Source organism: Eulemur rufifrons, chromosome 15 (assembly GCF_041146395.1).
Source record: "Eulemur rufifrons isolate Redbay chromosome 15, OSU_ERuf_1, whole genome shotgun sequence".
Classification (NCBI taxonomy): domain Eukaryota; kingdom Metazoa; phylum Chordata; class Mammalia; order Primates; family Lemuridae; genus Eulemur; species Eulemur rufifrons.
In genome coordinates, this window is record NC_090997.1 from 7,782,833 (window position 1) to 7,810,005 (window position 27,173).

At 37.6% G+C, this 27,173-nt stretch overlaps 1 protein-coding gene across 2 annotated transcripts in view; it reads left to right on the plus strand.

Moving 5' to 3' along the window:
• Positions 1-27,173, plus strand: part of ZFAND3 (zinc finger AN1-type containing 3) — a 318,007-nt gene that overhangs the window by 244,706 nt on the left and 46,128 nt on the right. Inside the window, exon 4 of one of the 2 annotated variants that reach the window (XM_069487318.1) lies at positions 13,614-13,679. The exons of the other annotated variant lie outside the window; for it this stretch is intronic. Coding sequence (XP_069343419.1) covers positions 13,614-13,679 — 66 coding nt within the window. The remainder of the gene's footprint in view (positions 1-13,613; positions 13,680-27,173) is intronic. 2 annotated transcript variants of the gene reach the window in all.

Below are 27,173 nucleotides of genomic sequence, written 5' to 3' on the forward strand. Positions count from 1 at the left end.
ATTGCAGTGTGGTTTTGATTGGGATTATATTGAATGTATAGATTTATTTAGGATTAAATTGACATTTTTATAAACTATTAGGCCTTCTTATATAGGAATGTAGTTTCTCATCATTCAAGCCTTTTTATGTGTTTTTGAGCAAGGATTTATTTTCTTAAAATAGGCATTAATGCACTTATTGCTAGAATTTCTTCTTTGTATCTTTATAGATTTTTTTCATATTCCTGACTAATGAAACTACATTAGTTTTTCTAGTAATATTCCACAGATACAGTATTTGCTACAGGTTTCTTGTAGATATTGTTTATCAGATTAAAGAAACTCTTATTTATAACTTGCTAATTCCTTTCTTTAAATTTAATTAGAGATGGGTGTTTAAATGTTACAAAATGCTTTTTTAGCATCTGTTGAGATGATTTTATGGTATTTCTCCTTTGATGTATAATCTCTTAATAGACTTCCAGTGTTAAGTCATCTTTACATTGCTTGAATAAATTATACTAGTTATTTCAGTATACTGCTAGATTCAAAATGCTACTTTTATTGGAAATTTTATATCTTTTTAATAAGTGAGTTAATTTTGTCTCTGTGTATGTCTAATAGGCATGTTATTTATGTCTAGTCTTGATATTAGGTTAATTTTATGGAAAACTTTTCATCTTTTCCTATGCTATAATGCAGCTTTTCATCTTATATTCTGGTACCATCTGATATATCTATTCCTTGGAATCTTGGAGAACTTATTCATAAAACTGACTAGCCTGATAACTTTATTCTAAGTAGGTCTTAGAACTTTTTGATTTCTTATATGTTGTTGGTCTATTTATACTTTCTACCTCATTTTAAGTCAGTTTTAGTAACTAATATTTATTATAAAAATGTCCATTTCATCTAACTTTCTAAATTTATTGGAATAAAGTTATACATAGTGTTCTTATTTTTAATATATCTCCCATTAAAAGTGCTCTTAACTTCAGAGTATATATTGTTCCAAGTATACAAACTAAAATTTATTCTTAGTTACTCTGTTATTGTTTATCTTTCCTAATTTGTGTTTCTTTATGATCCCCTAGTTAGCTCAGTGAAAAAAAATATTAAAGATTTGGGAAGTTGTCACTGCTGCCATTGTGGTGCTTGTTTTTAGAGTACAGTGGTGTCGTCATAGCTCACTGCAACCCTTAAACTCCTAGGCTCAAGCAATCCTCCTGAGTAGCTAGGACTATACGTACATGCTGCCATGCCCAGCTAATTTTTATTACTTTTTGTAGAGACAGGGTCTTGCTATGTTGCTCAGGCTTGTTTTGAGCTCCTGGCCTCAAGCACTTTCTGATTTGGCCTCCCAAAGTTCTAGGATTATAGGCGTCTCGAGCCACTGTGCCCAGCCTATCATTGTGTTTTTACTTCTACTCTTCCTAGTCCATGAACCTAATTTCCTATTGATATCATGTTAATAAAGGAAATTCTTTCATTGATTTATCACTGCCTATATGGTCATCCATATTCTTAATCTTGTATCAGATACCTTCCACTGTAATCTTCCTCAGCATGACTGACCTACCTATCCCTCCTTAGCACTGATGCTCAGCTTTGAATTAAACCAGACCCTTGCTGTCCCCAGAAGATACCATGCCACTCATATTACCATTTTTGTTCATGCCTTTTATGACCCATCTCAAAATTATTTCTTTTATACTAATCACTTCCTCCAAGGAATTCCTGTACTTCTTATCTTTTTTTTTGTTTGTTTTTTTGAGACAACACTATAGATAAAAGTGAAAATAGCAAAGTGCCCTGGCTTTCCTTTTGTTGAGGCTCTTCTTTCTTCTTCTTCTTTTTTTTTTTTTTAGTTTGAGACAGTCTTGCTCTGTCACCCTGGCTATAGTGCAGTGGCATCATCATAGCTTACTGCAACCTCAAACTCCTGAGCTCAAGAGGTCCTCCTGCCTCAGCCTCCCAAATAGCTGGAATTACAGGCACATGCCACACCTGGCTAATTTTTCTATTTTTTGTAGAGGCAGGGTCTCACTGTTGCTCAGGCTGGTCTCGAACTCCTGACCTCAAGCGTATCTGCCCACCTTGCCCTCCCAAAGTGCTAGTATTACAGGCATGAAGCACCGTGCCCAGCCCATGTACTTCTTATCTATAACATCTAGTCACATATTATCTTTTATCGGTTACCTTTTATGACATGAGAATGTCATCTCTCTGAACAAGTTTAGAGGCAAAGCCCTAAATAAGCAGAGACTTTATTTTATTCTGTTTTACTCTGTCCCAGGAGCACCTAGTACAGTGCTAGCATATCTAGCACATCTCGATAAATGCATACTGATTTAAATATTTAGAAAAGTTTTGTTTTTAATTTTTCTTACTTTTGAAAACCTTTCTTTCGTTCTTTTTTTTTTTTTTTTCTCCCTGAGACAGAGTCTCGCTCCTTGGTTGCCCCGGGTGGAGTACAGTGGCATCATCATAGCTCACTACAACCTCAAACTCCTGGGCTGAAGCAATCCTCTTGCCTCAGCCTCCTGAGTAGCTAGAATTACAGGTGCATACAACCACGCCCGGCTAATTTTCCTGTTTTTGGTAGAGATGGGGTCTTGCTCTTGCTTAGACTGGTGTCGAACTCCTGAGCTCAAGCAGTCCTCGTGCCTCGGCCTCCCAGAGTGCTAGGATTAGGGGCGTCAGTCACTGTGCCCAGCTAAGATTCTCCTTTGCATAGCGGATAGCGAATACTAGCGAACTTTAATACTCATTTTCAGGAGGACCTTAAGAAGTCTCCAAATCTTAAAGGTTAGTTCCCCATAAAGACAATGATTTCCTATGAGATTATATAGTATTTGTTTGTTTGTTTTAGAGACAGGGTCTTTCTCTATTTGCCCAGGCTGGAATGCAGTAGCATGATCATAGCTCACTGCAGGCTCAAACGCCTAGGCTCAAGCAATCCTCCCGCTCCAGCCTCCAAAGTAACTAGGGCTATAAGATGCGTGGTACCACACCCAGCTAATTTTTCTTATTTTTTTTCTGAAGAGAGGATATCCCTATATTGCCCAAACTCCTGGCCTCAAACGATCCTCCAGCCTTAGCCTCTCAAAGTGCTGGGACTATAGGCATGAGCCACTGCACCAAGCAACATCATATAGTTAATTGCTATTCGGAGTAGGTTTTGAATCTACATCATCACTCTACTTCTCTACCCTGTCTTTATAAATACAGATTTTTTTTTAAATGGTCTTATTAAACTAAATGCTCTGTACTTCTCTGTGAAAGTAAATGTCATAGTGAATAACCACACTTCACACAGCTTTAGCTCTTTGCAGTTGTCATATTATTTTTATTTTCTGCAGGTACAGGTAATAGGTGACACTATGCTGATTTTAAACTAAATCAAAGCTTTATTTATGACAAAAATGTTTGGCTGAAAAAAATCATAATGGGGCATCAATTTGAATGTTTTAGAAGTAGTCATTTTAACCTTACATGAACATATTTTCATTGTGTTTGTAAACTTCTCTGAAAATTTGCAACTGCCAGTGCCAAAAGAATGACTGTATAACTTTATATTTTATATTCATGGCCTCTGTTAGTTCATAAATCATTTCACTTTTTGATACATCTAAAGGATGATTCTTTAGATTTATTAAAAACAATAGGATTGTACTGTATTAAGGAATTTTAAAAATTCTAAGATATAAGTATAACCCCGTCACTACATAATTCAAATTGTTACATTTTCAACTATTAGTTGCAAAGAGAGTTCCTATTGGTGAGACCTGACAGTGCTTAATTCTGTGTGTAAAACAAGATTGGACTAAGGTACCTTCCATTTAGTGTCACTCTGAACACTTTCCAGCTATGATACAGGTAACTTTGGGAGAGGCTTAACAAAGAGTCAGGGAGGAAGGCACCTGTGTTCCAAGTTCTTTTTACAAATCCATGGGGCTGTACCTAGGGCCTAAATAGATGTCTCCTTTCATTTTTTTTCTGAAGCCTCTCATGAAGAACATGTACAAGTCACTTCCTTTTCTAAGGAAAGCACTGCAGCCTTCTATCAGTTGCAGATGCAGGCCAAGAGCTACCTGAACTATGCATAAAAAAAAAAAGGCTCTTCCAATGCTGAATGGTGTCTCCATTAATGCTGTTATGAGAATCATGCTTGTGTTGATGGTAAAATGCAAATGTAGAAATCTGAGTTGGGCCTTATTTAAGCCTGTAAGTAGTCAAAACTGAAGCCTAAATTGAAGAGGTGACAGCCTCTGATTTCATATCCATATTAAATATGCTTTGTCACAAGAGAGAAACAAAATAGTGTCTAAAATTAGAATTGATTTTGTTAGCCATGTGATATTTTAACCTCTTAAAAAAGGGTTCTATTTTTGATCCCCAAGATGGTGATGTCTTAGAATTTTATTGTTAATTGCTATTTGGCTTTATCACATTTTAAATATTTGTGGTGAGTGTTTGTCAGCATCTTAATATATGGGAAACTCCGTTTTGGTCATAAGGCTTCTAGGTGAGAGATCATGTCTGAAAAACTGAAATTAAGTGAATTTAATGGCTTGCCCAGAAACCTTTGAATTCCATCCATAAAACATGTTTTTACTCTTCCTCCATAAGTAGCAGAAATAGAATATCTCGATTTGAAATTACGACTATAGGCCGGGTGTGGTGGCTCACGCCTGTAATCCTAGCACTCTGGGAGGCCGAGGCGGGTGGATTGCTCAAGGTCAGGAGTTCGAGACCAGCCTGAGCAAGAGTGAGACCCCGTCTCTGGTAAAAATAGAAAGAAATTATATGGACAACTAAAAATATATATAGAAAAAATTAGCCAGGCATGGTGGCTCATGCCTGTAGTCCCAGCTACCCGGGAGGCTGAGGCAGGAGGATCGCTTAAGCCCAGGAGTTTGAGGTTGCTGTGAGCTAGGCTGATGCCATGGCACTCTCTCTAGCCTGGGCAACAGAGCGAGACTCTGTCTCAAAAAAAAAAAGAGCCAGTCCCTTAAGCCAAAGCCTAATCCAGAGCAAAGCCCTGTCTTCAGTTCTGTGAAGGCTGAGAGTGATAAGGAAGCCACAGAAGAAATGTTTGAAGGTGGCAGAGGTTGGTTCATGAGGTAAAGGAAAGAAGTCATCTCCAAAACATAAAAGTATGAGGTGAAGCAGCAAATGCTGATGTAGAAGCTACAGCAAGTTATCCAGAATATGTAGTTAAGATCATTGATGAAGGTGGTTACACTAAACAGATTTTCAAGGTGGACAAAACAGCGTTATATTGGATGAAGATGCCATCTAGAACTTTGGTAGCTACAGAGAAGTCAGTGCCTGACTTGAAAGCTTCAAACGACATACTGACTCTCTTTTTATGTACTAATGCAGCTGGTAACTTTAAGTTGAAGCCAGTGCCATTTGTCATTTTAAAAATCTTAGGGCTGTAAGAATTATGCTAAATCTACTCTGCCTGTGCTCTATAAATGGACAACAAAGCTTGAATGACAGCACATCTGTTTACAGCATGGTTTACTAAATATTTTAAGCTCACTGGTTTTTTGTTTGTTTGTTTGTTTTTGTCATTTGTTTATTTTGAGACTGAGTCTTACTCTTGTCGCCCCAGTAGAATGCAGTGGCATCATCATAGCTCCCTGCAACCTCAAACTCCTGAGCTCAAGTGATCCTTCTGCCTCAGCCTCCCCAGTGGCTTGGACTATAGGCATGCACCACCATGCCTGGCTAACTTTTTTCTATTTTTGGTAGAAACAGAGTCTCAATCTTGCTCAGGCTGGTCTCAAATTCCTGACCTCAAGCGATCGTCCCGCCTCGGCCTCCTAAAATGCTAGGATTACAGGTGTGAGCCACTGCTCCCGGCCTTTAAGCCCACTGAGGAGACCTACTGCTGAGAAAAAAAAAATTCCTTTCAAAATATTACTGCTCATTGACAGTGCACCTAGTCACCCAAGAGCTCTGATGGAGATGTATAAGGAGATGAATGTTGTTTTCATGCCTGCTAACACAATATCCATTCTGAAGCCCATGAATCAAGAACTAATTTCAACTTTCAAGTCTTAATATTTAAGAAATATATTTCATGAGCCTATAGCTGCTATAGATTCTTGTGGTGGATCTGGGCAAAGTGAATGCAAAATCTTCTAGAAAGGATACACCATTCTGGATGCCATTAAGAACATTTGTGATTCATGGGAAGAGCTCAAAATATCAACATTAGCAGAAGTTTAGAATAAGTTCATTCCAACCTTCATGGGAGACTTTGAATGATTTAAGACTTCAGTGGAGGGAGTAACTGCAGATGTGGTAGAAATAGCAAGAGAACTAGAGTTAGTGGTAGAGCCTAAAAATATGACTGAATTGCTGCTATCTCATGATAAAACTTGTACAGATGAGGAGTTGCTTTTTTTTTTAGGCAGGGTTTGGCTCTGTTGCCTGGGCTAGAGTGCAGTCGTATTGTCATAACTCATTGCAATCTGAAACTCCTGGGCTTAAGCAGTCTTCCTGCCTCAGCCTACTGAGTAGCTGGGACTATAGGTGTGCGTCACCATGCCCGGCTAATTTTTATTTTTTATGGAAATAATTTCTTACTATTGCTCAGGCTGGTCTTGAACTCTTGGCCTCAAGCAGTCCTCCTGCCCCAGCCTTCCAAAGTGGTAGGATTACAGGCGTGAGCCATGGCACCCCCGGCCTAGGAGTTGCTTCTTACGGATGAGCAAAGAAAGTAGTTTCTTGAAATGCATTTCTTCACTCTTGGTGAAGATGCTTGTGGACATTGTTGAAATGACAACAAAGGGTTTAAAATATTCTGTAAAGTTAGTTGATGTAGCAGCAGTGGGTTGTTAGAGCATTGACTCCAATTTTGAAAGAAATTCTACTATGGGTAAAATGACTATCAAACAGCATCACATGCTACAGAGAAATTTTTTGTGAAAGGAAGAGTCAATCAATGTGGTGGACTTCCTTAATTGTCTTATTTTAAGAAACTGCCAGAGCCACCCCAGCCTTCAGCAGTCGCCACCCTGATCAGTTAGCAGCCATTGACATTAAAGTAAGACCCTCTACCAGCAAAAAGATTAGAACTCACTGAAGGCTCAGATGATGATTAGCATTTTTTAGTAATAAAATATTATAAAATTAAGGTATGGGTATTGTTCTGTAGACATAATGCTATTGCATACTTAAACTACAGTATAGTGTAAACATTACTTTTATATGCACTGGGAAACCAAACAATCCACGTGACTTATACTTTGTTGAAATATTTGCTTTACTGGGGTAATCTGGAACCAAACCTGCAATATCTCCAAGGCATGCCTGTAATTATTTAAGGGAATTAAGTGGAGTGCAGTGAAATTTTGAGGCGTTCTTATGTACAAAATAGATAAGCTACCAATAGCAATTTCTGACTCATTTTGAAAATCCCCTTCTCATAAATCTATAATTTAGATCTAAATGATATGAAAGATCATGCACTGAGTTAGGATTAGAATTTTTAACTTGAGAAATTAACACTTAGGTCTCTAACAAGCTTTGTAAATGGTTTAATTTGGAAGTTTCATTTTGAGAAATGGGAGGGCTATTATCTGTGCTGAAGATTACCTGTGAACTTTTGAGTCCCACTCATTATATCTCCATGTATCCTTGTTTTTAATGGATGGTGCTTTTCAAACTCAGTATGTAGACAGGTTAGGTATGCCCCTTCTGATTAAAATACATCATGAATTGTTGGTTTAGGGTAAGGTTGGAGGATAGGTTTTCTTTTCTGAAGAGATGACATTTTCTTGTGCATTCTGATCTGTACCGGGTTCTCTTTTATTATCATCAATTCTTTACTATTTTAAATCTCCACGTGTGTACTGAAGGTTTATAAAGAAGAAATATCTTACTGCTGAAGAAATATAGATTATTTGAAGCTTTTAGAAGATCAATTTTACATTCTTAACATGGATATATCAGGAAACAGTGTAGTTTATTTCACTATATCCGTTGCATCGTTTTGTTTCTTGTGTTTTGGTGTTTTTTGAGAAGCCTCATCAAGAAATGCTCGATAAGATATTCTGAATCTTTATACAGGGGAGAGAATTGTAGCTCTTGAATTTGTTGTCCAAATCACCTTTAGAACTGTGAACCTGGAAAAGTGAGATGCTGCAAAGATAAACAATGTACAGATTATGATAGAGTGGAATTGACAAGCTGGTTAAAAAAGGATGATGCATTTCTAATTAGCCCACAGTGTCTTTCCTTGGTAATTAATTAGATACTGTTATGCAAATGTCATGTTAATTAAGCGAGAAAATTGAAGTGTTATAAATCTGCAAAAGTAATGGCTATTTTTGTGTATTAATGTTTTGCAGTTACCATGAAGGGGCTGATAGTAGAATATTTGTTTGATTATTGAGCTTCTGGCAATTTTTAGCCAACCGACTGCTTGACAGTCCATTTTTTCTAATTGATAGGCTTTAAGCACATGGTTTAACTGCAGCCACTGAGGGCTGGTGGAACCAGGAGCCAAAAATAACCAGTCATCACAGATATTTTAACAAAACCTTTCAGAGTAGATCGTTGATCTCTATTTCAAGGTTAAGGAGAAATACTATTTTTCTGTATTTACTCAGCCTTTGATTTTGAGTGTTTAAAAGAATTGCTAGGCTAAATGCAGCCATCCTCTAAACTAGTGTTCTCTACTTTCCTCCTTGAGTCACAGTCTTCAACTGGCCTATGGGATTGACTACTACATGAGTAGGTAGCTCAGGGGTTTTTGGCATGCTTAGTAACTCTTTAGGAGGCTGACAGATTTTAAGAACTCTGCTACTTCACTTTGAAATGTGAGTGTTGATGGTTAATGGGATACCTTTATTTAGTCCTGTTTTTGCAGGTTACAATGAAGAGAGTATGCAGATTTGACCCATGTCTTCAGCTTTACAGGGCTGAAATCAGTACTGTTTACCCAGGAAAATCCACTGCCCTGTTACAAATGTTGTAAAGATTTCTACTTGTTGGAAATACAGCTGAAGAATATCATTTCATGGCCTTCATGTAGAATTGCAAATGCAATCCATAGTGCTGCATTATGTATTACATCTTTAATAGAAGAATAGAAACATCCCTAGAAGAAAAGTTAGGATATTCATTCTTCTCTGGTCACAAACCTCAAGCTATCAAAGGCATTATTTGCTTGCAAATTCTAAACTTTAAATTGTTGAAACTTGACATTTTTTAAGGAAAAAGTTCTCTGAATGTAATATCAAATGCAAAATGCTAGTCTGTTATTAAATATCTCCAGATAATGAAGAAACTTGGAAAAAATCCATTATTTATTTTGCTTTAGCAAAAGAAAGCAAGAAGCACTTATGATGACTGGCTAAAAGTTACTTCAGATTGATTAGGCTTAATATCATCTGGTTTAGAATCTCCAGAGACCCCGTCATATTAAGCAAAGAACTGTATGATTTTTTCAATAGTTAAAAACCCCAAAACTTATTTTTCTAAACTTGTTTGACACTGATACAGACTAGAAAGTAATGATTTGAATTGTTCTGTGCTTAGAAATATGTTTATTTTCCCAACCTCAGTCCCACTCAACACACACACACTCTCTACATTCACCTACACAGCCCACAATCATGAGGAGCTTTCCTTACCTTGCCATTCAGTTACTAGCTCTGTCTACCCTGCTGCTTGGAAAGAAGAAAGGCCAAAAATGGAAGAAGAGTTTACAATGATTTATTGGGACATATGCCAATCCCTCCGTAGGCATTAGAAAGTCCAGAAAAGAAAAGTAACTCTGTTCCTTTGGTGTGGCAGATGCCCTGACCTTAATCCTTACCATCATCTCTCAAAACTGTTTTGTTTATTGAAACCACATGGCATATTTTTATTGTTGTGGACAGAAGCCTAAAGAGGTTTCCCTTGTGTGACCCTTATTTCCTGCGTTCATTTTAATAGAGTTGATTTGAAATTATCTGTAATTGTTAAGGGTAGGTACTGTATTCTCCTCCTGTGGCTGCCTCTTTTATGTGAGAGTATGGGAGTTTTAGATGACAGCACACTTAGTGTAGAATATATGTGTGGTGCTCATATGCTTCTGTTCTAGATTTTAAAGTGTTACATAGGTTACAGTCTGCCAGACCAAACTTAATTCAAAGCTCTCTGTTTATAATATTGCCCAATTATCAAAGCTGGGGTGTATTATCACTGCCAGTTACTCTTGCTGTCAATTTGTCTTGGCTCAGCTATGGTTCTATTTGTACTTTAATGTAGTGAATACATTGGATTGGGTTGTTACTTTAACAAGCTCTCTGGAGAACACTTTCATGATGATGCATATTGAGATATGCTAGGTACCCTTAAAGTTATTTGCATTTTTGCCAAAACCTACAGAAATTCATTCACTAGAAGTTTTTAAAATAATAAACTCTCAACCTAAAGATGAGGTAAGTATTCTCTTATTTGGTAATCATCCAGAACATTTGTAAATATGGGTGTCAATTTATGAGTCCTAGCCAAATTTCTTTAGGGATTTTTGATTCGATGATTTCTCCCTTCTCTTATAATTTTACTGGGTGAGTTATTTTGTCCTTAAAAAAAAAGTATTTTGGTAGATAAGCCATTATTGACTCTTGTGCTCTGTGCAGCTCACTGTGTTGTAGGAACTCAGTGATCCTGGCCAGATATTTATTATGCTAGGGAATAAGAAAATGTTATCAGAAATTGGAACCAACTGGGCTGTTAATATTTACATTGTGCTCAGCTGGTTTAGAAATGTACAGATCTCCTCCTGTGCCACCTCAACCTATTGCATGAAAATTTCCAAAGTTTATATTTTTAAAGTGATTCTAAGAACTTTATGGATGTTGGAAATATTCTAATATTTTGATCTGATGGTCATTACACAAGTATATATAAAATCCTTTAGGATGTACATTTAAGACCAATGTACTTCATTCTCTTATGTTATACTTTACATTTCATTCTCTTTATATTACACCTCATAGAAAAAAGTTCTTTAAAAATGTGCATTACTCTTCTGATAAAATTAAACACTTGCAGTGGTCATGGTGAGCATTATTAAGCACCCATTGTCCAAATAACCATGACTCAAGGGTAGATAACAATGTGATTCTTGACCCCTGGGAGCATAAAATCTGGTGGAAGATTCTGATTCCTGCAGGTACAGGAAAAAGAAAAGAAAAAAAAAATCTGGTGGAAGAGAAAGTGATAATGATACATAAAATAAAGCTTTATAGTTTATGAAGCCTTTTTGTATAGATGATTTGTCATAAGTGTCTGGCTTATTGGCGATTTTGCTATTCCTATTTTTTTGTTAAAGAAACCGAGAATCACTCATCTGAGATTACTTGGCAAATAGGGAGTAATTGCCAGAGTTAAACTGAATCTTCTGTAAAAGCCTATATTTAACACTTTTCAAGAAATAAGAATGCTTCAGTTAATAAAAACAAACAAACAAAAAACTTTAAGTGGAAGCAGAAGCTACAGTATTTTATGGAGCTATAAAAACCCAGAGGATTCTTGAGATTGTGGAGTCTGTGTTAGGTTTGCCTGTAGCTCGTTGTCTCTTCATGTTGCCTATTTTCATGTCACAGTTGCCCATTTGAACTTCTAGAATTTTAATAAGTTAAGCATTGTCTGGTGAGTGCAACATTTATAGAAAAATTTTTGATTAAAATACCCTGTTCTCTAGTCTGACTTTCAAAACTCTCCAATTTATTCTTGCCTCATTTTCAAATTCTTGGATTTCCACGTAATGCAGGCCAATGGCTAACATCCTTCTTCCTGATTACATCTAGCATTTATTGCCTGTTTCATGTTCTTTGGCACTTGACCGACCACTTTCCATCCAGCTATTGATTGCTGTCATGTATTGTTACTTATTTATGTGCATAAATGTTGTCTTCCTACAAAGATTATAAGCTCCCTGACTGTGTGACTAACCTGTGGTGACATATAGTAGGTATTTGCTAAGTGTTCTTTGAAGTTAACAATGTGTACTTACTTGGTTTTTCTTCCCTTTTAAAATTTACCCTTTGTGTCTTCTTAAGGGCTGCTGCCATTATGGCCTCGGTAAAAGAAAGAATGGGCCAATGGTGAAATTTTTAGGTGGGATCTGCAAGTTTCTAAACCTGTGAATCTCAGTGGCATAAACTCTAGGAACAGATCTTAGAGCTTTTTCATCTTTCTTTGCTTTTCAGCAAGTAACTTCAATGATATGAAATCTTGTCATAGGTGTAATATACAACTGCAGTCCCCAGCCCCCAGGCTGCGGACCAGTACAGTCTGTGGCTTGTTAGGAACCAGCCCACATAGCAGGAGGTGAACAGCAGGGGAGTGAGTGAAGGTTCTTCTGTATTTACAGCTGCTCTCCAACTCTCGCATCACTGCCTAAGCTCTGCCTCCTGTCAGATCAGCAGCAGCATTAGATTCTCACAGGAGCTTGAACCCTACTGTAAACTGCACCTGTGAGGGATCTAGATCGCGCACTCCTTATGAGAGTCTATTGCCTGATAATTTGAGGTGGAGCTCAGGCGGTGATGCTAGTGCTGGGGAGCGGCTGAAAATTCAGATTATCGTAAGTCAAGAGGTTTGACTGCACAATAAATATAATGTACTTGAATCATCCCCAAACCATCCTCCCGCAACCCCCCACTGGCCGTGGAAAAATTGTGTTCCCTGAAACTGGTCCCTGGTGCCAAAAAGGTTGGGGACTGCTGAACTATCCAAGTAATGATGTTGCCCCTCTGTTGGTCATGGTCACCTGGAGAGCCTTTTCAAAATAAATGTGTAACATTTGCCTATGTGTTCCATTCCTTTATGGTCATCAACACTGCCCCTACCAGGGATATCGAGAACACTAACTTTCATATTTGTATGGTAACTTCGGAATTCAGAAGGTAGGGCATGTCAGTGGGAGATGTTGGGTTATGTATCAATATCAACTTCAGTCCTGATTCTGAAGACTGACTAATTACATCTCTTGCATACTCTTGAATTATGCCTGTGCATCAGATCTCTGGGCCCACCAAGATTCTATAAAGGCCCTCTTCGTGTAATACTTCTTATAATAAAACTAGATATTCTTCCTTGATCAGTAATGCTTTCCTTGTACATTAAAATGATCCTTATTTCTTCTGCTAAGCAGTTTCTTGTTTCTTATGGAGTTTCCCCCTTCAAACAAGGCAAGTTTTTAAATAAATTCAGAGGTAGGGTGACCACTGAGACCAGTCTAAGAGGTTAGGAACCAACTCCTTGTCGTTCTGTGGAAGAGCTCATCTTCCCAAACTTACGGGTAATTTCTTCTAACCAGATCTGAATTCTAATTAAATTTTTATCCTTTAACTTGTTAACATTTTGTAAGACTTGACTATTTTTTATGAAAAGCATGTTAGAATGTAGAAAGACTATGGAGCTCTGTAGAGTAAATAGCTGAACTAAAATTAGGTCCTTAGAATTAACCCACCATCACCTCTACCATCTTTCCTGCTCCTCCTCCTGTATATTTGCAGCATGATCCTTTACTTTTTAGGTTTCTCTTGATTCAAGAGCAACTATGGGCATGTAGAGGATATGTGTCCTGACTGATGTGCCTGCCTTTCTGTTTCCAGGTGGGCCATGCACAGACACAGCTCATGTCTCGTTAATCACACCAACCAAAAGATCCTGTGGTACAGGTATGTACATCATTCTTATGTGAATTCATCCTTATCTGGATTCTTCACAGAAATGAGCAACTGGTTCTAAATTGACATGCTTCTAAATTAGGGTATTCTAATTTCATCCATCAATTGTGAGGTTATATGTGCTTAGTATTGGGAGCGGAGTGTGAGCAGAGATCAGAGTGGTATTCTTGAGGGGGTCAGATTGACTGAGTTAATGCTGGCACTAGATCCAAGAAGGTGGATATCAAAATTTATTTACTTCCTAATATCTGAAGAATGTTATTAAGACATGAAACATACAGAAAATGCAGATCATTGCCCAGTTTGTAGCATATGGCTAATTTGCCTAAGTCTTAGACCTACTAAAAATGCTTTGTTTGAATAATGGAGGCTGGAGAGTGAAAGAAGTTTTAATATAGAAAAATCAGTGTTTTAAGTTGACTATTATAGTATACTAGTAGTTTTGAAAAATTATTTTCTCTCATTCATCTTAAAGCCATGGATATGCTGAAATTATTCTTTTCAGATGCATAGAGTTCCAAAAACATCTTTGTGCATCTATGACATTTGTATTAAACACAAAGTCATGAATCTTGTAGCTATCCAAAGAGCAGTCAAAATGCCCATTGTTCCCTTAGCCTATAGCTTAATTTATTCTAAACAATATTTGCCTTTTTAAATAGTGCTTCCTGCAATTTAAAATATCTCAAGGATTATATTTGGAAGAGTCAAAATAATTATTGTTTTTCTAAAGGTCACAGAGTATTTTTCATAACTTAAAAAGTCCTTATAACTCCCCAAGAGAAATAGCACAAGCTATTTCCACGTACAAACTTACACTGAAACCTCATCTCCTTTAAATGCTAATAGTTTGATGTTAAAACTCAAACAGGCCTGTCTTTGCATAGTTTCAGAGTAACATCCAGGCACTGAACTCTACAGAACTTAATTTTACTCTTCCAAATGACCAGCTTTGAGGCAGGGGTGTGTGAAATAGTCCTGACACGCTCTTACCCCTCCTGTGCCCAATCCCCAAGCTCCGGCAGGTAGAGTGGATTTCTTTACTTGATTGAGGTAGAAGAGAACTATGCCCTGGCGTGACAAGATTGTCTTATGATTAGCCAGTGGGCAGTCTGAGAGCCAGCTGCCTGCCCCCTCTAGCCAGAAGCTTGAAAACATTGAGACCCCTTTGATATGAGATCCAAAACCTCAAATGAACAAGTATACTTTAGTCTGTCTTCTTTCCTTGCAGTCTTGGCCCTCAGAGCAGAGTTTACTGTTAGCATTACCAGCTTGTTCAGGTAGCAGTCAAGGAGTGAACCTTGAACACAATGGATCATTCTGAGAGGTTTGGGAAAGAGACTTGTGTGCTCAGCTTAGACACTGAAACTAGCAGAAACCTCTCCTGAATATCATGTACTTGTGTCCATGTTCTAGGTAGATCTGCTTCCTTTTCTCAGATCCTGTACTATTTTGTGTATCTAAAAATAACAATGGCATTTATTGCATGCTCACTGAATTGCCAGGCACCATTCAGTATATTTTATGTACATGCTCACTTAATCTTCAGAACAGTTCTGCAAGATAGTTATCATTATTCCTCTTTTACAGATGAAAAAAGGGCACTCAGAAAGTTAAGTATATTTCCAGAGGTAATATTGCTAGTAAGTAATGGAGCCAGAACTTGGACACGTATCTTTCAGATGCAAAGGCCTGTGTTGTTTTTTCACGACATCTTGTTACTGCTTTTCAAATTTTAGTGTAATTATTTCTTCTCCTAACCAGACAGTGGAGAAACATATCATTGAGTGAAATATGGAAAAAATTACACACAAATTTAGAAATACAGCATATAGTGAAGTAGTTTTAAAATGTGAGTTCCAGAGCCAGATCTGGTTTCAGATTCTAGCTTAGCCACTTACAAATTGTGATTTTAAGTAAATTAAGTTGACATCTCAAAATTTGTTCTTTGTTTGTAAAATGAGATGATAAGTCTATCTCAGAGGTTTGATGTAAGAAAAGAAATAATATACATAAGTGCACATTGTACACCTTCAATTATTGGTAGCTGCTATTATGATCTTATTAAAGATTCTGTGTTTTACAGTGGCATACCAACTACATGATGTTGATATACACATCAATAGGTATTTTAGGTGGAAGGAAGAATAAAGTAGAAGTGATAGCATTCTTTGCCATACCCAGTTTTATTAATTAATTTTATTTTAATCACATTCTCTGTTGCATGTCAATATTATGGTGGGAACTGAAGGTCATATTTTTACGTCTTCATAAGTGAAATGATAAGAGAAGCGTTGAGCTCTCAGTGACACATTTCAGGCCTTCATTTAGGTGAATACATACCTTTTAACTAGAAAAAGAATGAGAATTTCTGGCGTGGAAGGAAATTAATGCAGTGTGCAGGCCATCTCCTAAAAAGCCTTAAGGAAAGTTGACATTTCTTAGCATGGACATTAAAGGTCATCAAGTTCAGCCCGCTGTACTTCTTTTCAAGAAGCCCGTTCTGTACCTTCTCAGACTAGCCAGACTGCCTCAACCTTGAATACTGGCCCTGAATCTAATAGAGAACAGAACTTCCTGGTTTTGAGAGATAAATTAAGTGATTTACTTTGACAGCCACAGGTTAACTATCTTTGTTTCAATCTCTCTGTCCTGCAGTCAGCACTTTGCCCATGGTGGGGATTCTGATAATTTTTCTTTGAAATCACTAATTGTTATTGTTATATTGCTGGATGTTCCTTGTAGTCTTTATATCTAGGTTCTTCAAGAGTAGAATTTTTGCCTCTGACACGTGCTTTGTGGTGCTTCTACCATGAGGGGGCTCTCCCAGAGATCTCCCAGACAGATCCGGCATGGGCCTTTAGGCATAAATGGTCGGTAAATAATTACCTTACAGTGGTGTTATTTCTTAGGAGCCATAGAGTGAGACCCTAAGTGAGACCTTACTGACCAGCCAATCTGTCCATACAAGGTTGGACCTGCAACAGCCTTGAGCTTAATAATTATGTGTGTTAGAAAAAGAATACTTAGGCTACAGTAAAGTGGTTCTTTAAGTCAGTGGTCTCTGATGAAGAGCACACAATGTACAGTTTGTGAGGTAGGGAAGAAAATAGCAAAAGCTCTTTATCTCAGCCTTTTAAAATTTCTATTTTGTAAATTCATTTTATAACATACATTTTAGTTCACATATATAATTTATATATAGCATACACACACACACACAAATATATACACATTATAGGTATATGACCACATATTTCAGATAGGAGTATAGAGTGAAAAAATGATAGTGACCTATACCTCTTCTTCAGTAAATAGGTCAATATTTTATTTTTTAGTTCTTTGAAAATTAGATCTAAAGATTAGCATTAGACCCATTATTATATGGTTTAGTAAGTAAACACCTGAGAGGTTGATTGATTTCCATTTATATTTCAAGTAACTGTTTTGATCAAGTAAAGGGTATTATCATAATGTAGAGGTGGAGAGCAATGTAGAGTGGTTTGATCTGCATGTTAAAATGGGAGAGGGAACTCTTTTTAAGAAATTTCTTTGGGATAACTTTGAGTCTAAGAAGCAAATTGCAAAAAGTAGCTGTAGTAGCAAATGATAGGTCAGTTTATCTTGTGAGCTAGATGGGAAAGACTTTTCTTTAGATGCTGGCTTCTAGCCACACAGAACTATTAATAGTTAAACTCGGTGTAATCTTTATATAGACAAAAATAGCAGCAACATGATCATTTTGATATTTAATTAGAAAAAAATTAAGTGCAGGGTGTGTAGTTGTCCCCACTCCATCCTACCCCTGCTATCTTTTTAGAGCTCTGGGATATCCACAATCAACAGAGTTGAAAAGTACTGCCAAGTCCCAAGTTGCTTTTGGTTAGAATGTGAGAGTTAAAGCATATCACACCTTCGGATTACTAGACAGAGTTTACATTTCTTCAAAGAGCTCAGAATGTTTTCCACATGTTCCCTTGTTAATTCTCACAATATTCCTGCCAAGAACAAGTATATTGTGAAGAAAAGAGTTTGCTTTCTTTGGCAACAAACCACCAGAAGATTCCCTTTTGTCCTTCATCTTTCTAACCAAACGTTATAGTCTGAGCTATGGTTATCTCCTTTAGGTAATTTTATTTGGAAGGTATTTGGATATTTAGGTGGCTATCTTCATGAAGTTATTATGTTTAAAGTGCCTTGTGGGAAAAGAGGGAAGTTTGTTGCCTTTTATTAGGATTTCTTATTTAAAGACATGCTGTGTGACCTTTTAAAATAAGACCTATTTGCAAAATTATAGCAAAATTTATTTTATATTTTTTATTACAGTTTGCATTAATAAACCATAAAATTTAAGCTGTAATGGACAGATAGAACCACAGCTAGTCTTAAGTTTACTTGTATAAATAGCCTCTGCAGCAGGATCCTTGAACAGTGACTAGCCTCAGAACTCTGCTCCTCTGTTGTGGTGTGGGTTGGCATCATCAAAGTATGGCATTGACTGCCTCTTGGCTTTTAGGTTGAAAATATCAAGGGACAAACTTTTTAACTTATGGAAAAAGGGTATTGTTTCCTCCCTAGTTAGTTGTCCTCTCTCCTCTCCCCTCCCAGCGCCCCCCTTTTTTTTTGAGACAGAGTCTCACTCTGTCACCCAGGCTGGAATGTAGTGGCATGACAATACCTCACTGCAGCTTCAAACTCCTGGGATGAAGCATCCTCCTGCCTCAGCCTCCCGAGTAGCTGGAACTAGAGGTATGCATCACCATGCTGGCTATTTAAAAAAAAAAAAAAAAAAATTTTTTTTTTTTTTTTTTTTTTTTTTTTTTTTTAAGAGACAGGATCTTGCTTGACCTCTCAAAGTTCTGGGGTTATAGGTATTAGCTACTGTGCCTGGCCTAGTTGCCCACTCTTAAAGGCTTTATTTTGCCTTTTCATTTTATAATCCTTTTATTTCTGAAATTAAAATAAGAAAAAATTCATAGATAAGTTTACAGACTTGACAAGATTGTCAACAGACTTTTGCACTACTATATCAATATTCACTTTTACTCTTCTTCCAGCAAATATGTTGAGTAGATAATATTCTCTCTGATAGACTTGAAAAATGATGGTTAAAAAATGCTGTGTATATGTTTAAAATGTGATTATAGTTAGTAGAGTAGCAAATAAAATAACCATTCATTGCATAAGGGAGCTGTAGTATTGCCTGAGATTGAAGCAGATGGTAATAGAAACTGTCCCATTAAACATCAAGGCAGTTTTTCCAAAAAGTGTCATCTTTCTACCCTATAAGAAGCATGTTAATTCAGTTATACTGTGTATCCCTTGCCTGCTATGTTTGTTTGTTTGTTTCCTTCTCTCCCTCCCTCCCTCCCTCCTTCCTTCTCTCCTTTCCTCCATCCTTCCTTCCTTCCCTCCCTCTCTCTTTCCCTCTTCCCTCCCTCCTATGTTTATCCTTTTGGGTCACTTACTTTCCTTTTCAGTGTGATGAACATGACCTGACCTAGAATAGCCTTGTATTGATTATTTCTCTTTTCCCCCCAAAAACCTTTTCTTGACTCACTTCTTTTGGGCAGTCTGTGTATATTATTGTTTGTTCTTGCAAAGAAACGAGAGGCAACAACAGCCTTTCACCTGGGAGTTAAGAGGAGATCGATGTGCTTAACACTTTCACATCAGTATTCAGAAGCCAGTTAAAGGGAAATGTTTCCTTGCCGTTGTGTTACCGAGAAGTTTATGTAAGATCTTTTAAATTGATTCAGAAGCTAAAGGGTGTTGGTTTTAAATCAGAGGTGGTTCTGTAAATCTTAGAAATACCTACAATTGTATGTTTTATCTCCTGGTAGAGTCAATATCCACAGAAGCATTTCAGCCAATACATTTAATCCTAGAGAGTTTAGTGACTATAAACTATATTGGTCAATATTACATGCTGTAGGTGGCTCTTCCGAGGACTTCACAATCTTCCTCTGTTCTGTGGAGTTTTAAAGGAAGCTGGCTTTGGGTGTGAGTTCAGCTGTATAATTCACTTCTTTTTTCTTTCTTTCTTGTTGGTCCTTCAGATATAGCTCTTCCTTTGGGTCTGCAGTATCAGCATTTGAGGCAGAAAATTAGAAATTTGACCTACTTATGTAATATGCAAGTTCCCATCAGGAGAATATTAAGGAAGATATAAACCTTTCGTTTTTTATTAGCATTTAATGTAACCATTGAAGAAAGATCAAAATAGTAAATCTGTCAAAGCAAGTAAAAAGTACTTTAAAAATGTTTTACCTTGTGCACTCATCTTCTTGGGCCCTGAAGGAGGACCCTGGGGCAGGGGACAAAATTAATATCAAATATTTGGCAAGATTGCAAAAATTTCTCTAATCAAAAAGGTGCTATCTTGCCATGTTTTGCCACAGGGGGGAAAAAAGCAATTCTTAAGCAGTTCTCACCAAAAGTCCATCATGGTATATCATAGTGGCTGTTTACTGACAAGTGTGTGGGTTTTGGTTGAGTGAGTGATTGGGGAAAGAAAATAACCTGCTAAATACTTTTTCTTGGTTCCCCTTCCCCCCCATAAAAACTTTAATCAGTCTGCTTCAATTGTTGTTTATGTTAAAGAATAGAATTAGGGAGTGTAAATAGTAGGTAAGATTAAAGACACCTTACACAATGTATAGATTTCAGGAAAGGTCAAGGAAAGCTTACTGGTTTTTTAACTGTAGCCCTAAATGAGAGTTAGGTCCCGTTGCCACCAATTACTGTATTTGTGCTGTGGGCCAGCTCAGTACACAATATGTAAGTTTGCTGGACTTAAAGTCAAAGACTTGTTTCAGAGGCCTTGTTTGTGCTGTTCTCAGGAGAGGCTCCCTTTCTGAGAAAAGGCTGAATATAAGTGAGTAAGTGAATATCAAGCCAGGGTACCAGTCTCGTCAAGAGAAATTTTTGCACTTGGAAAATAAAAATGCACTCAGGCCGGGCGCGGTGGCTCACGCCTGTAATCCTAGCACTCTGGGAGGCCGAGGTGGGCGGATCGTTTGAGCTCAGGAGTTCGAGACCAGCCTGAGCAAGAGCGAGACCCCACCTCTACTAAAAATAGAAAGAAATTATATGGACAGCTAAAAATATATATAGAAAAAATTAGCCGGGCATAGTGGCGCATGCCTGTAGTCCCAGCTACTTGGGAGGCTGAGACAGGAGGATCACTTGAGCTCAGGAGTTTGAGGTTGCTGTGAGCTAGGCTGACGCCACGGCACTCACTCTAGCCTAGGCAACAGAGTGAGACTCTGTCTCAAAAAAAAAAAAAAAAAAAAAAATGCACTCAATCTAGTATAAAAAGGAAAGTAAAGTGTAATATGGCTTGATGCTATTTTGGAGATGTGTGTATGTAAGAAGCCTCGGCTGTGGTGTTGAGCTTCTTATGGTCCACATCCTTTGTGCAAATTCAGTTTGGATCCACAAATGCAGTTATAGCTGGGTGGGTTTTTTGTTTGTTTGTTTTTTGTGGGTTTTTTTTTTTTTTTTTTTACATTTATGGTCATTTATTTTGTCATAGCTTGCATTCTTACCAAGGAGAAAGAGCCCTGAACTTCCATTAATTAGCTGTTCTAGTGCTCCACTGGGGCAAAATGCCTGAGCCAACACTATTTGAAAAGGATATTGAGGGAATTTAATACCCTTCTCCCCTCTCCTCCTTTAAAACTTTTGAGGGCTTTTTATTTTTTTCCTTTTTGGTGGGGATAGGTGGGTCTGGGGAGCACCTTTCAGGTGCTGCCCCATAGCATGTGTGTGCCTGTTAGAAGGCAGCATGTTAGAAATGCAGCTTTCCCAAAGCAGTCTAACCAGAAGCAGCATGATAGAACAGCCACAAAGCTGCATTATAAATCATCTGAGCCTTGCAATGATACTGCCCATTAAGGAGACTTTTTTTTTTGCCCTACTCAGTTCCTAGCTGTACTAATAGAACAGCGCATCAAGCAAGGCTGTAAATAAAAGTTATTACCTAATAGGTGGGTGCCGAAGTGGAACGGACGGAGCTGAGGCCTGGAGGCCTTATTACTGCTCATCAGCAATTATAAACAGGATAAAGTGTCTGGGACTTGCGCTGATGCAGCGGGGGCTAATAGAGGCTGGAGATGACACTGGGCCATGATAGGATGATGTATGCTGATGGGTTTTTACTGCCTCATCTTGCTGCTTGCTTCCAAGACAAGTTGTGTTATCCGTTTTCCTGCTTGCTCATCTATCTGAAGAGACAGTCCCATTGCCTTTCCTGCCAGCAGGTGGGCTGGCATTTATTCCTCATACCTGTATCTGCTTCCAAGACACCCCCTTTATGAAGGGTCTTCAGAAATATTTCATGATCATGGCCGATTAAAGCTGTAATCTTATTGTATTGCTTTCTGTCATAGTTATAGATCACACCTTCAGAAGTGGTTGCTTACGTGGAATATGGGACCAGCTGAGACACTGTGGTTAGTCAGCCAGTCCAGCACTTTATTAAAAGACCACTGTGACAGAGTTCTGTTTTTGATTCTATAGAAACATGCAAAAGAAGTGATAAACATGCATCTTGCCCCAGGAGCTTATACCATAAAGAGAGTAAGTATAGAAACAAATACAACTAATTCCACCTTTAGTGAGCAAGAGATGTAACTTACGTTTATTTCAAAAAGTACAGGCAGGGAGGATAGATTATGCCATTCATTAGGAGCAAATATAATACTAATGTGATCTTTTTCTTTTAAAGAATTACTTTCCTAGGGAAATGCTTAGAGTTCAGTTCTTTAGAGTCATTAGGAAGTGATAAAGGAATACTGGAATGCGGAGGGATAGTGTAACAATAGGACAGTATTTTCTAATGAATGGAAAACTTCAAATGTGACTTTGATAATGCTTTTGAGTAGCACATAAGCACCTAGTACTTGGGAAGATTGAGATATACCTCTGTTCAACCTCAATCACTCAGCTTTGCTAAAGCATAGTAATTCGACCTTTGAGATAGGAGAAGTCTGTAGCAGAGCCACAGAAGAATACTTTTGAAAAGGGCTTACCAGTTTGATCCAGGAATTATGAGCATTCTGGTAGTTTGTTTGTTACTTGTGCCTTTTACTTCTTTATGCAGTACCTTCAAAATTAACCTATCAGGATACTTCCTGCTGTTAGAGAAATTGTAGTTTTTCTCTTATGCCTTAAGTTATGCCTGGATTCACCTCATTTTACAGAAGCCTGATATATGATAAACCCAATATTACATGCCACATAAACTAAGAATTAATTTTACAGGAGAGTCTTTCAGACTGTAAAATGCCTTACCATTGGGTTAATGTAAATAAGTTTTTTCCTTTTGCATATAAAATAATATTCAGCTTACAAAAAAATCAAATCCTACTTATGTATTCAGAGAGTGTTCTGTGAGTAGTGGCCAGTGGAATAGAGAAAGAGAGATGACTCTGAGAAAGATGATCGATTGGCAGGATTTGATGGCTGGTTAGAGTTGGCTGAAGAAAGAAGGCAAAAATATAAACCTGGAGAACTGAGGGAAGAAAGTTGTGACTGATGTCAGGGAAGGAGTGGGAAGAAAAACTGGTAGAAAATGTATTCAGTTTTGAGCTAAATTTTAGATTATTGTAATCTTGTAGAAAATTATAAATATGGACCTATTTTGGAAGTTATCATCTAGAAGCAGTGATTAAAGCTGTGTAAATGGGTAAGGGAATGCATACAGAAGAACAAAGGGCTAAAGACTGTACTCAGTGGGGCAGGAAAGAGAAAGAGGAGCCAGTGAGTTAAGGAAGCTAAAGAAAGGAGAAAGCTTCCTGAAAGATCATGAAAGATGCATGAGAAAGAGGGGTTAGGAAATATGAGGACTAAGGAAAGCTGTTGCTTATGGCTAGCAGAAGATTTTGGAAAACCTGAAAGAAATTTGTATAATGTAGTGGGAAACCAAAGCCTGAGGTCATTAAAGAGGCTCTTGATAACAAGGAAATTAAGGCAGCACACAGAAATTATTCATTATGGAGTTAGCTGAGCCATTAAAAACTAATAAATAGTGGTGGTTGGAGGGGGAGAAAGACAGGGTCGTGGCATTTTTTGGTGTGGAGAAGGTTAAGACAGGGAAATGCACAGACGGTTAGCTGAGACAAGATGAAATAGGGGGTTCATCCTAGAAGCTGGTTACTATTTTCTGAATAAAGAAATAGTACCATCAGCTGTAAGTAGCAGCAGAGAGCCGAGGTTGCAATGAGAGAACTGTTATGGACTGAGGAAAAATAGGATCTCCAAGGAGTAGCTAATCCAAGCTGTCATTAAATAATTTAAATTTGTGGTGGGCAAAAGTGACACTTTCTCTGGGTACTACATTCAGTCCAGAAGAAGAGAACAAAGAAAGACCAAGTGGTGCTCTCTTTGTTTTTTAATCATGAAGTTTTCATTTTTTTTACAAAAGTAACACATGGTAGCACATTATACCACAGAATAGTTTAGAAGAGAAAGTGATAGTCTGGAGACAATCCTACTTCTCAAAACTGATCAGCTTTTCTCCCGACAGTTGTTTGTATTTTATTACTTTCATTCTGTAGGTTACCTTATAACTGTGGAAGAAAAAAATGCTTAAGGCCCTATTGTTTGAGACATCAACTGGTATGAAATATAAAGATTTAGCTCACATTATTCCTCATATCAGTGTTTCGTATTTTATTATTGGTTTTTATTTTTCTCTTTCGTGATCCATTAACTTTTAGCACCATCTCTTAATGAGGATATTCATACCTCTGATTAGAGAAACTTCCTTATCATACCTCCTGTCAGCTACACTTGTAATTTTTATATTGTCATGGTAGTTGATTACAGGTTGAATATCCCTTATCCAAAATGCTTGGGATCAGAAGTGTTTCAAATTTCATATTTTTTAGGAGTTTAGAATATGTGTATTATACTTACCAGCGAATCATCCCAAATCTGAAAATCTGCAATCTGAAATGTTCCAATGAGCATTTCCTTTGAGCAACATGGCCCAGAGCTCAGTAAGTTTCAGATTTTGAAGCATTTCAGATTTCAGATTTTCAGATTAGGGATACTCAACCTATATTTACATCCAGGCTGTAACTGCAAGCAAATCTTCCACGTTATGTCCATAGGCTGTTTCTAAAACCTCTAAAACATGGCATTTACATTATTATGACTCTGTAAGTGCTTTTACCCTGCCAGGCCACCAACTTATATGCTAAGAATATTTTTCTTTTTCTATGGGTCTAATGTCACAATCTCTGGGCCTTTGAAGAGAATGTTCCTACAGCAAAGCCAAATTAGTTATTTGCTCTATTCTATCAATTGCTCAAAAATCATGCCACATTTTATTAATAGTTTGTTTTATATTTGGATTATAACTCTTTGATACAGTTTTTTTTCCCCTTGGCATTTATAATTGGCCTTCTTTTTTCCTGCAATATTTGATTTTATGTCACTGCTTCCTGCTTAACTGTATTTATAGCTTGTACTTGTAACCTCCTTTCTGGAGCCCACCATCTTTCTGCTCCAATCTGGACGACTAGATGTTCTTTAAGCCTACTGTGTCACCCTAGAATTTCCTTTCACTGCTCATGCTTTATTTATTTTATTCCTTCATTTTCCAAATACATCCCCAAGTTAGTGCCTAAGAGAAGCAGTGTTAGAGTTCTTACATATCTGAAAATGTCTTTCCTACTTCCATCTTGATGAAAAATTTGTGTAAGAATTCTTGAATGAAAATCATTGCTTCCTTGTCTTCTAGCATTCCATGTTATTACTGGGAAGTCAGGTGTCACTGATTTTCATTGTTACAAGTATTATATTTGGATTTTTTTCACCTTTAGAACTCTTAGGGTAATGTTTTTATCCTTAGTATTCTGATATTTGCAATGTAGTGTCTAAAGGGCATCCTTTTTTCCCACTTAAGGTGTTGAATACTTGCTGGGCCCCTTAGGTCTGAAGACCGATGCCCTCCTTCATCTCTAGAAATCTTTGATATCTCCCAACCAACTTTTCCTCCTCTTTCCGGGACCCTTATAATTTATATGTTGGAACTGCTATGTTGATCGTCTTTCTCTTAACTCATTTCTCATAGTCTTCAACTCTGTTTTCCAGGTGATTCTGTTGACTTTGTCTTCCACCTCTTCTTTTGATTCTATTTCAATAATCATGCTTTCAGTGAGCTCACATTTGTTCTCTGAAGGTTTCTGTTTCATAGTATCCTATTCTTATGAATATAATAATTACACAGTAATGTCTTCTGAGCATGTTAATTAGTGGTTAGATTTGTCATTGTTCTCTTCTGTTTGCTGAGTTATCCGTCAGGCCAGTTTTTCTGTTTATCTTGTTCTTCTCCTTCATGCTTTTGGTTCTACTCATTTTCTGTCAAAGCTTGGTTTTCTGTTGACTTTTAAGAAAGAAGGCCTGGATGAGTTGGGAGGGAGGACTGTTTTCTACCACATCTCTTTCTCGAGTGGGGAATTTTTAGTGGGGCATCTGTATGGGAGAGAGTGGGGTGGAGGTATTAACTGGCAGAGTTAGTTGTGAGGAGGTTGAGAACCTACTGTCAGGCTTTCAAATTCAGAAGAAGAATTTGACCATAAGGGACCACAAAAACATCTTGGTCTAGATAGACCACTCAGTCTCTTCCTTTCCCCCCCCCCCCCCCGCCTCCCCTCCCCTCCCCTCCCCTCCTCTCCCCTCTCCTCTCTTTCCCTCCCCTCTCCTCTTCTCTCCTCTCCTCTCATACTTAGGTTTGAATATTCAGTTTCTTTAAAGAGGAGCTGTCTAGTCTGGGTAAATGTGGACTAGCTGCGAAGGGTGGGAGGTGCAGACTAGTACAGTTGTTCTGCAAATACACTTTCACTGGATCCCTCTGCTTTCTGCCCTCCTTCTCATTCTGCTTCTCCCTATTCCTGCTGCTTCTGAGACCAGAGCCTCGAAAGACTTTCCTTGCACACAGTGGCTTGAAGCCATGAGGTTTCAGCCTCAACCAACTGCAATTCTTTATCAGCTTCTGGAAATTTGTTTGAAATCTCTTGTTTATTGCTTATGTTAAGCATACAATTATTGTTATTAAATGAGTTCATTCTTGTTATTTTTTTGCTTTGTTTCAGCTGGCTCTGGATAGAAATCAGAGGAAAATGTGAGTGTTTAGTACACTCTCTTGCACTAAAAGTTATCTGGGACAAAAGACTGATTTCTGATTTAATAATTGGTTAAAGGCAAAGGAAAGGGTAGCCTCAGTGGTTCTTTTATGACACAGTTTTTAGGAAATCTAGGGGATAAGAATGTACTCAAGTTAAAGCCCTTGATCCTAAAAGAAAGGAAGTAAAGGATGGTGGTTGAGAATGTGGGCTCTAGAGGCAGACTTCATGGGTCCACATTCCAGTGCTCCCGTTTACCAACCTCATAACTACAAGAGTTGTTGGATTTCTCTGTGAGCCTCAATTTCTTTACTGTGAAATAGAATGAATAATAGTAGATCCAACTGTA